This window comes from Melanerpes formicivorus, unplaced genomic scaffold (genome assembly GCF_026170545.1).
Source record: "Melanerpes formicivorus ecotype bairdi unplaced genomic scaffold, bMelFor1.0.p_v2 SCAF_4, whole genome shotgun sequence".
Classification (NCBI taxonomy): domain Eukaryota; kingdom Metazoa; phylum Chordata; class Aves; order Piciformes; family Picidae; genus Melanerpes; species Melanerpes formicivorus.
The window spans coordinates 267,000-278,268 of record NW_027142356.1 but is presented as its reverse complement, the minus strand read 5'-3'; the positions used below and the strand labels follow the sequence as shown (position 1 = coordinate 278,268).

The following is an 11,269-nucleotide window of genomic DNA, read 5'->3' as shown; positions in this document are numbered from 1 at the left end:
TCTCTTTGTTGGTATACAGAGCTCCTGGACACAGAGGAGGTGGTCCCTGAATACTGACCAGCTGTCCTGGGTCCCTCTTCCCTCCAGGGCTTTGTCCCACGACACTTTGGCTAGCAGATCCCTGAAGTGATCAAAATCTGCACGCCTAAAGTCTAGGGTCGTGAGCTTGGAATACTTCCTCCTGATTGCCCTGAGGAGATTCAATTCAACTGCTTCATGGTCACTGCAGCCAAGGCTGTCTCTGAGCCTCACATTGCTTACCAGCCCTTCCCTGTAAGTGTGCAGAGGAGCAACCCATGGTATCTATGTTTCAGAACACAAAAGGAAATAGGTCTTTTGGCCTAGGGAAAATGCAGAATCAGAGAAAGTTAGGAGTTGGAAGAGACCTATAGAGATCATCTAGACCAACCCCCTTGCCAGAGCAGCATCACCTAGGGCAGGCTGCATAGGAAGGCATCCAAGTAGGTTTTGAAAGTCTCCAGAGTTTCAGCTGTTTCAGGCAAGATCTGGGTTTTCCACACAGAGCATAGATCAGAGCAGTGACTACTGAGGGGTCTGAGCTACATCACTGGGTTGTCAAATGAGCCTTTAGCACAGTGCAAAGACTTGAACATCAAAATGAAAAAACCTATCTAAATAAACTGAACCAATAGCCTGTTTTTGCTGGTAACCAATTTTGGGCTGTTACAGGTTACAATGCAGCCTTCCAGTACCTGAAGGGATTCTACAGGAAGACTGGAGAGGAACTTTTTATAAGGGTGCCTAATGCTAGGAAAGTAAGTTTAGACTGGATCTTAGGGAGAGGTTCTTCAGTATGAAGATGATGGTACTCTGGAACAGGCTGCCCAGGGAGGTTGTGGCTGCCTCCTCCCTGGGGGTGTTTGAGGCCAGGCTGGATGAGACCTTGAGCAACCTGGGCTATTGGTAGGTGTCTCTGCCCATGGTCGGGGGTTAGAACTAGGTGATCTTTAAGGCCCCTTCCAACCCAAAATATTCTGTGAATCTATGAATCTGTGAAATTTGGCCACTTGTTTACCTGCGCTGGGTAGCTGACTTCACTCACCCAGGCATCAAAATGTACCTCTCAGTCTGAAAGCCTTAGAGTTCCTGCTGGTATGAACAGCCTGTGAAGCAAGCATTTCTACAGCTGGGCCTTTGAAACTTTTATCTTAGTAGAGGTAGGATGTGACTGCTGTAACTCTGATGCAGCTACCTTCTGGAGTTTGAAACGGTCTGATCATATGACAGATTGTAGGCTTTGGCAAATACAGCTTCTACTCTGACTTGGACAAAAAATGCAAATTGTTTCAATTAACTCCTGGAGAAATAATATCCCTACCACAATTCTTCCACCATGTCACCTCTCTTTGCATGTTCTAATTGTCCCTTCTTTTTCCTGTACAGCAAATGTGGTGGGCTGAAATTACCCCCAAATAAAATTGCCAGACCATCTCAGATGAAAGCAAATGAAACTATATTTACAAGCACACTAAAAATCTAGAAATATGGAATGCAATGAATACATACAAAATATACAATACTTACATATATTTACAATTTATGAACAACACAGGAACCCCCCTGGACAAAATCAGGGGGTTACGAACAGCTTCCCCTTCTCTGCTCCCTTCCCCCACCCCATACAAGGTAAAAGAGAGAGAGAGAAGAGCAGAGAGTAGCTGTTAGTAGTTAGCCACAACAAAGAAACGCAGCCAAGGTCAGCAAGCCAGCAGAAGCAGCAGCTAGTATCTGCTACAGTGAAGAAGCCAAAAAGAAAAAGAGTTAGTTTATACAACTAACTTTATGTTAGTTATCAGACCAATGGGATTATTTAGACCTTATTATTATTATTTTCCTTTTTACATCCAATGGTAATTTATTTACATTCTACCACTTTCCTATTCAAGATCAGTAGAAACTTTTCCTAGACACAGCCTAAAACTGCCACAGCATACATCAAGGCTCCCTTACAGCCTGTCCTTTCCTAACCAGCCACCTCCTGTCTGCTTCCAACAGGCCAGTTCTTGTCTCCCTTCTGTTAGGTGCCTGTAGCACCTGGCAATTAATAATTAAAAACATTTCAGCCACTCTCCCCCAGCAAGCTGCAGAAATGAAAAGTCATTCTGCAGAAACCTCTCCTCAGCCCACTGACACCTTACAATTCCTTTCTAGACAAATCCCTTACTGAGATGCCTACCCAAATTTGACTTGAATTTGACTGTGGCCTTTCAACGTGACTTTTTACTGTGTTTGCTGCTTTGTCCTCCCTTTTCTCCTTTCCTAGCTAACTTGTCGTTTGAGTTTTTTGAGTCTTTTTCTTCCTGTCTCCTGGGCATCACTGCAAATTTAAATGCTTCAAACTGGTCTCCTATCATCCAACACCACCTAATCAACTAAACCACACCACCAAGCACCCTATCAAGTCTCCTCCCGAACATCTCCAGTGATGGTGACTCCACCATCTCCCTGGGCAGCACATTCCAATGGGCAATCACTTTTTCTGTGTAGAACTTCTTCCTAACATCCAGCCTAAACCTCCCCTGGCACAGCTTGAGACTGTGTCCTCTTGTTCTGGTGCTGCTTGCCTGGGAGAAGAGACCAACCCCCACCTGGCTACAACCTCCCTTCAGGGAGTTGTAGAGAGCAAGAAGGTCTCCCCTGAGCTTCCTCCTCTCCAGGCCAAGCAACCCCAGCTCCCTTAGTCTCTCCTCATAGGGTTTGTGTTCCAAACCCCTCACCAATTTCGTTGCCCTTCTCTGGACACGTTCCAGCAAGTCAACCTCCTTCCTAAACTGAGGAGCCCAGAACTGGACACAGGACTCAAGGTGTGGCCTAACCAGTGCAGTGTACAGGGGCAGAATGACCTCCCTGCTCCTGCTGGCCACACTGCTCCTGATGCAGGCCAGGATGCCATTGGGCCTCTTGGCTACCTGGGCACCACACTGCTGGCTCATGTTCAGCTGACTGTCAACTAGCACCCCAAGATCCCTCTCTGTTTGGCAGCTCTCCAGCCACTCTGACCCCAGCCTGTAGCACTTCATGGGATTGCTGTGGCCAATGTGCAGAACCCAGCACTTGGATGTGTTCAATTTCATGCCGTTGGATTCTGCCCATCTGTCCAGCCTGTCGAGGTCCCTCTGCAGAGCCTCTATACCCTCCAGCAGATCAACTCCTGCCCCCAGCATGCTGTCATCTGCAATTTTACTGATGATGGACTCAATCCCCTCATCCAGATCATCAATGTAGATGTTAAAGAGCATGGGGCTGATCCTTGGGGCACACTAATGGTGCCTGGCTGGCAGCTGGATGTGGCATTCACCACCACTCTCTGGGCTCAGCCTGCAGCCAGTTCCTAGCCCAGCTCAGAGTGCTGCTGTCCAAGCCAGGGGGTGACAGCTTGGCCAGGAGTTTGCTATGGGGGATGGTGTCAAAGGCCTTGCTGAAGTCCAGGCAGACTACATCCACAGCCTGCCCCACATCCACCAGGCAGTCACCTTGGCACAGAGGGAGGAGATCAGGTTGGTCAGGCAGGACCTGCCCTTCCTGAATCCATGCTGGCTGGGCCTGATCCCTTGGCCATCCTGTAAGTGCTGTGTGATTGCACTAAGGATGACCTGTTCCATAATCTTGCCTGGCACTGAGGTCAGGCTGACAGGCCTGGAGTTTCCAGGTTCCTCCATCCGACCCTTCTTGTGGATGGGCACCACGCTGGCAGCTTCCAATCTTCTGGGACCTCTCCAGTGAGCCAGGACTGCTGATAAATGATGGAGAGTGGCTTGGCCAACTCATCTGCCAGCTCTCTCAGCACCCTAGGATGGATCCCATCTGGTCCTATGGACTTGTGGGGATCCATGTGGCTGAGGAGATCTCTACCTACCTTCTCCTCCTGGATCACAGGGAAACTATGGTGCTCTCTGCCTCCATCTGCCAACTCTGCAGGCCAGCTGTCTGCAAGACGTTCTGTCCTGCTAGTAAAAATTGAGGCAAAGAAGGTGTTAAGTACCTCTGCCTTTTCCTCATCTTTTGTTACTAGGTTCCCCTCCATGTCCACCAGGGAGTGGAGGTTGTCCTTGCCCTTCCTCTTGCTATTAATGTATTTATAGAAGGACTTTTTGTTGTCCTTCACAGCAGTGCCAGGCTGGGCTCTAAATGTGCTTTTCCCTCCCTAATTTTTTTCCTGCATGACCTAGCAACATTCTTAAACATTTCATGGATTGCCTCACCTTTCTTCCAAAGATGGTACACCCTCTTTTTTCCCCTCAATTCACCCAGAAGCTCATTGCCCATCCAGGCCGTCTGCCCCGGCGGCTCATCTTCCGGCACATTGGCACAGCCTGTTCCTGCGCCTTGTAGAGTTCTTCCTTGAAGCAGGTCCAGCTCTCCTGGACCCCTTTGTTTTTAAGAGCTGTTTCCCAAGGAACCCTCTGAGTTAGTTCTTTGAGTAACCTGAGGTCTGCCCTCCAGAGGTTTTGTTGCTGCCCTTCTTAGATTGACTGAATACTGAGAATTCAATTATCTCGTGGTCACTGGCCCCTAAACACCCTCTGACCACCACATCACCCACCAGCCCTTCCCTAGTGGTGAAGAGAAGGTCAAGCATAGCCTTACCCCTGGTAGGCTCACACAGCACCTGGGATAAGAAGCTGTCCTCCATGAACTCTTAAGAACCTCCTAGACTGTCTCCTCTCTGCTGTGTTGAGATCCCAGCAGATCTTTCAGAGCTTTCCAGGTATTCAGAGCTACCTTTCTTCTGAGTAAGATCTCAAATCAGAGTCACTCTGAATAAACAGAACAGGGAAGAGCTTTCAATGAAGCATCTAGGGGAACAGTTTTCCAGCAGAATATATCTGGGAGTCTTGCATTTGCGTTTGTTTAGCCTGGTGATAGTAAATTCTGATCAGCGTTAGTGTTGTGTGTTGTCCAGTTGCCTATAATTGTTTTCATGGTGACAAAGTAGATTAACTTGATCTCTAGCAGCTAAACCAAAAAGTTAGCCTGTGACACAAGACACAGAAGATAGACCGAAGGAGTTTTTATTGCTACTGAATTGATTTTTGCTCCAGATGCTCATGCAAAGTAAACAGTGTCATTAAATAAAGGTTCGGTTTAAATGCAATCAGCGGGCAATCTCTGCTTGCTACTATTCTTTCTTCAGACAGGAAGTGCTTCAGGGGAGGACTTGCTGTTATACTAATAGTACTGAAGAGACAAACTGAAAAAAAATCCTATCCAGCTGTTGTAGACAATTTGCTTTAAATAGCAATTGCCCTGGAGATGTGATGCTAATTCCCTACCATATTTAATTGTTTTCCACTAAAGTCCTATCCATTTTCGTAATGAATTTCTTGTGTCAAGGTTCATATTACTTTTTTTTCCTTCTGTGCCTCTCTCTCAGAATTTAACTGCTGCCTGCTTTGAATACTAAAGCTGAAATGTTAAGCTTTATTTCTGCTGTGGTAAGTGATCCTTCTTGCTTTTACCTCTCTATTTCTAGCTGCATGATTTTATTAACTGACAAGCTGTTACTTTGTTTAAGAGCAGAATATAATGCCTCCCTTTGATAAACACAAGGCAAAAAAAGAACCTTTGCAAAAGCTGGGAGCTGCAAACATCTGAGCTGTTTGTTGTAAAGTTTTCAGAAACACAGACACAAATATACAAATATATAAATCAAATAAGCCTATCCAGACATCAGCATAATCAACAGCAACATCTCACACTCACAGTTGCTCACATGCTAGAGAAACAAAAGGCTTCTTTAAATCTGGAAGATAACACTTACATAAAGAGTGCAATATTCACTTCAGTTCTGAGGGAATGGATTTCCATGAGTCAGTTGATGGATTTAGGTATATAATTGATATGCTTCGGTATATAATTGGTATACTTAGATATACCTGGGCCAGTTAACAATGTGTGGAAAGAATATGATTTTGATTCACTTCTATTTACTGTCTGAAACTATACGTATTGTCCCCTTGCCCAAACTGGGAAGAAGTAGAAGTATCACACCTAGTTCATGCACTACTAAGTGTGAACATGCTGCATGAGATTAATGAGGTAAGACACCTTACACAGTGTAAATTCTGAGCTGCTTTGTTGTTTTGGTGTTGTTGTTGTGTTGTGGTTTTTTTTGTCCTTGAGGGCATACCTTTTTACACAAAGAAATAAAACATATTGCCAAGTGTTTGGCTACTTAAAAGTAGTAGTGGAATGAACCAAGAGAAAGTTTACCCAAAGCACAGAAATACTAAGGCTTATGAAGAAACATGACAAGAGGAAGGCTCTGCACTACGTGTTCAGAATGAGAACAAAATCAGGGATGTATCAGCTGTCTGCATGGGATGATGCATGAAAGATGCTTCTTGCAGCTCACAGCCTTGCAGCTCATCTATACCATGTTGCTTATCCTTTTGGAGCGCAGCAAAACCCAAAACCCAAACTGTTTCTGTGGGTCTTGCAGGAAGTAATACAGCACATGAACTGCTGTACTGAAGCTTAAAGTCCATCTGTTCTAATGCTTTGTCTCCTACTGGCCTTGACTTTTCATGCTTAAATTCTGCTACCAAAACAGAGAAGTTTGACAGATTTCCCTTTCTGGGGAAAATGTTCTGTGCATCAGCTCAAGACTTGAGTAGCAGTGGCCATGGAGAGTATGGTAGAGAATGCTAGTAGAGGTGTAGGCTTTGGCCAATCTGGCAGGAGCGAGGCAGGGATATTTCTGTGTGTGCTTGTGCACAATGGCCTTAAGGCTGAAATTACAGCTGCAACAGCATCACCTCCCATTCTTCACAATGAGCTGCAATCATGTGTCTTGTGAGAGAACAGGTACATTGAACTCCGGCCACTCAGAGCCAATGGGTATGCAGAAGAAACAATTAGATGCTTGGGGAGATTTTCTAAGGCTTTGGCGAAGTGAAACACATGTACTGCAGTCACCATCAACAGCTTCACAGTATCACAGTATCACCAAGGTTGGAAGAGACCTCAAAGATCATCAAGTCCAACCTGTCACCACAGACCTCGTGACTAGACCATGGCACCAAGTGCCACGTCCAATCCCCTCTTGAACACCTCCAGGGATGGTGACTCCACCACCTCCCTGGGCAGCACATTCCAATGATGAATGACTCTCTCCATGAAGAACTTTCTCCTCACCTCGAGCCTAAACTTCCCCTGGCACAGCTTGAGACTGTGTCCTCTTGTTCTGGTGCTAGTTGCTTGAGAGAAGAGACCAACTCCCTCCTGGCTACCCTTCAGGTAGTTGTAGAGAGCAAGAAGGTCTCCCCTGAGCCTCCTCTTCTCCAGGCTAAACAACCCTGCTCCTGCTGGCCACACTATTCTTGACGCAGGCCAGGATGCCATTGGCCTTCTTGGCCACCTGGGCACACTGCAGGCTCATGTTCAGCCTACTGTCAACCAGCACCCCCAGGTCCCTCTCTGTTTGGCAGCTCTCCAGCCACTCTGACCACAGCCTGTAGCACTGCATGGGGGTGTTGTGGCCAAAGTGCAGCACCTGGCACTTGGATTTGTTGTATGGCATCCCACTGGACTCTGCCCATCTGTCCAGTTGGTCGAGGTCCTTCTGCAGAGCCCTTCTACCCATTAATAGATCAACATCTGCTCCCAACTCGGTGTCATCTGCAAATTTGCTGATGACTGTCTCAACCCCCTCATCCCGATCATCAATGAAGATATTAAAGAGGATGGGGCCCAGCACTGATCCCTGGGGGGCACCACTGGTGCCTGGCTGCCAGCTGGATGTGGCACCATTCACCACCACTCTCTGGGCTCGGTCCTCCAGCCAGTTCCTAACCCAGCTCAGAGTGCTGCTGTCCAAGCCATGGGCTGACAGCTTGGCCAGGAGTTGGCTATGGGGGATGGTGTCAAAGGCCTTGCTGAAGTCCAGGTAGACCACATCTACAGGCCTCCCCATGTCCACCAGGCAGTCACCTGATCATAGAAGGAGATCAGGTTGGAGAGGCAGGACCTGCCCCTCCTAAATCCATGTTGGCTGGACCTGAGCCCTTGGCCATCCTTCAGGTTCCTTACACTCCTATGATGTGGTGCTCCAGTCTTTTGAGCCAGATGGTGTGCGGGGCGATAGGGGGACCATGTCGCCTGGTCTCTCACACTTGTTCCTCTCTTGGTGTGTGTCGACGGAACGGGCGCCTCCAGTTTATCACGTCTGCCATCTCGCTCCCACGGAGGACGTGACATGGTGGGCGCAGGAGGCCGGGGCGGGGTCCCAGCCCCTCCACACAAACCCTAGCAGCAAGTGAGCAGGAAGAATGGGGCGTCGTGCGGAGGCAGCTCCACTTCCTACCTCTTTCGCTGCCTCCCTGCTTTCCTCCGCCCCTCTCTCCCGCGGCGCATCCTCCCTCCACCCCTCTCTTCTCCCTCATACTCGCTGCCTGCGGGGCTGCTGTCGGGGGTGGTATCAACAGAGCCGGCTGCTTTCGCCTGTCTCAGCGATGTGCTGACAAGCGGCAGCGCCGTGTGTCGCCGTCGCCCTCCTCCTCCTCCTCCTCCTCCTCCTCCTATCCCGTCACGCTTGCTCCTAACGGGTCGGTCGCCGGTGTCGAGGATCCTGGCGGTAAGTAGCGGAGCAGGGGGGGGCAGACTCCCGTCTCCCGTGGCGGCCGAGGGCGCGGTGACCGCTCCGGGGCGGTGGCGGCTGCGGTCCCCCGGGGCACTCGGGGAGGGAGCGGCGGGGCTGAGCGGCTCCGCTTCGGCTATACCGAGAGCTGCGCTTTGTGTATCTGTGTAGCCGTAGAGGGTGTGCGTATGTGTACATGAAGATATGTATGTGTGTATATATAGATATGTATGTGTGTATATACATACATATGATTTTATATATATGTGTATATATATATATATATAAATACCGAAAACGGATTCGAGAGACGTGTATGTATGTCCTGTTGAATGTCCTCTTGCGGCCATGGTCAGGGAGGAGAAGCCGGCCGCCGTGGCCGCCTTGTGCCGGCCGGGCGCCGTGGCCGCCTGCTTGCGGTTATGGCCACGCTGCGTTCCCCTCCTCCTCCCTCTGTGGGTGTCTGTGCGTTATTTGATGTACATCCGCCCGTCCGCGGTCCTCAGGTGCCCCCGACACCTGGTCGCGGCGCTGCCCCCAGCCCAGGGATAGGGACGGGCTTGGGAACCCCCGTGGCGGAGCAGCCACACTGGCCTCCGGCACTGTGCGTGTGAGGTGCCCCCTTCCGCAGCCCCAGCGCAGCAGGTACCGTGGGCAGTTTGGCAAGAGCGCAAACGCCGCCCGGGGCCACACGCTCGTCACGAGTTAGTAGAAAGCTGCGGCAGCCCAGATCCCGTCCAAGACATCCACTCCTCCTACTCAGCCGCTGTCAGAGAACAGAAAATTAACAGGCAGCACTTCTTTCTGTGTGGGTGAAAAGAAAGGGCTATCATTAAGGGACTTGTTGAAGGGGCCCTGTCTTCTTGATTTTAGTTACTATTTGAGTAGTTTGAGTGTAGCGCAGGCTTGTATAGCTGCCACGGAACTCACTTCCTAGCTTCAGAGCAGTGGTTTTAAAATCCCGCATTCTTGATTTGGCTTCTTAGTAAAACGTTTTCTCGGTCCTGATACATGCAACGAACCCATCTGGGAGAATTCTGTTTTGAGAAGAGTTGTGTGGACTGTGCACAAAAGGCTTGGCTCCTGGAAAAGCAACTTTTCTATTTGCTTCAGTCCTTCAGAGTTGTAATGGCAGTTTCTTAACAAGTGATTTTTTGTCATTTAGAAAGTGGTTTTGGGGTTGTTTTGGTTTCTTGTTTTTTTAAACTTGCTAATGTTTTAAGTTGGCTTTTTCCTCTGGAAGAGAGGTGGGGTATCATCATTTCACAGGGGCTTGCAATCAAATGCATGAACAGAACTATCCCATGAAGGAAATGATGCCTTGGTAGGTGAGGAAGAGACTTGCATGGGTGAATCCATTTTCCAAACAGAACTGTGTTACCAGCAACTTCTCTGTAGGAGTCTATAGAAACAGGCTCCTCAAGCTTTGCTTGGGACTGAGGGAGCTGCTCTGGCAGTGCTGTTTAGCTTGCTATGTGAATAAAGGTGATTCACATAATCGTGTTCCTTCTCCTTCTAGTTCTTTAACGGAAGAACTTTTTCTTCCCTTTTTGGGATGAAAAACTGGAAAAAAGTCTTACTGAAAGTGTATGGTCTCATTTATTTATTTATTTTTCTCCTAGAGCTGTGTGAAGAAATTCTTCAGCCATGGATGTATTCATGAAAGGACTTTCCAAGGCAAAGGAAGGAGTTGTAGCAGCAGCAGAAAAGACCAAGCAGGGTGTGGCAGAGGCGGCAGGAAAGACAAAGGAGGGTGTCCTCTATGTGGGTAGGTGGACAGCAGAGATTATGTTGCTGGTCAGTGTACCCTGACATTCATAGCTGAATCCTCGTCAGAGATACTCTTCTACAAAAAAAACGCAAACCCAAATGTAATCATTCTTAGGAGACCATTGCAAAACAAACAAAAGGAGAGTTGGGCCTTCCCGAAATCCAGTTCTTTGCAGCTGAGTGTTGGTTCTTATATCGCCATGTTGTGTTGTTCTGTGGTGGCACAGCTGTAATGCAGTACTGGATGATGTTCTGTTGTAAAAGCCAAAGTGGGAGATGGCTTCAGAGCATCTCATAAAACACCTGGCTTTTAAGTGGAACTTTCAGAGAAGAAACTTTAGAGGTTAATTCAGGAACTGAGCACAAGCCGTGATGACAGCTTGGCGTGTTGATGCTAACGTTTTTATGACAAAGAATAGAATAGAATAGAATAGACCAGGTTAGAAGAGACCTTCAAGATGATTGCATCCAACCCATCAACCAATCCAACCCACCTAATCAATTAAACCATGGCACCAAGCACCCCATCAAGTCTCCTCCTGAACACCTCTAGGGATGGTGACTCCACCACCTCCTCGGGCAGCCAATTCCAATGGGCAATCACTCTCTCTGTGTAGAACTTCCTCCTGACCTCCAGCCTGAACCTCCCCTGGCGCAGCCTGAAACTGTGTCCTCTTGTTCTGGTGCTGCTTGCCTGGGAGAAGAGACCAGCCCCCGCCTGTCTACAACCTCCCTTCAGGTAGCTGTAGAGAGTAATAAGGTCACCCCTGAGCCTCTTCTTCTGCAGGCTAAGCAACCCCAGCTCCCTTAGCCTCTCCTCACAGGGATGTGTTCCAAACCCCTCACCAACTTTGTTGCCCTTCTCTAGACAGGCTCCAGCAAGTCAACCTCCTTCCTAAA

At 48.4% G+C, this 11,269-nt stretch overlaps 1 protein-coding gene across 1 annotated transcript in view; it reads left to right on the top strand.

The window, feature by feature from the left end:
* The first annotated feature begins 8,384 nt into the window (after positions 1 to 8,384).
* Positions 8,385 to 11,269, top strand: part of SNCA (synuclein alpha) — a 73,714-nt gene continuing 70,829 nt past the window's right edge. Inside the window, exons 1-2 of the mRNA XM_068171056.1 lie at positions 8,385 to 8,596; positions 10,222 to 10,367. Of these exons, the coding sequence (XP_068027157.1) occupies positions 10,247 to 10,367 (121 nt within the window). The 5' untranslated portion in view covers positions 8,385 to 8,596; positions 10,222 to 10,246. The remainder of the gene's footprint in view (positions 8,597 to 10,221; positions 10,368 to 11,269) is intronic.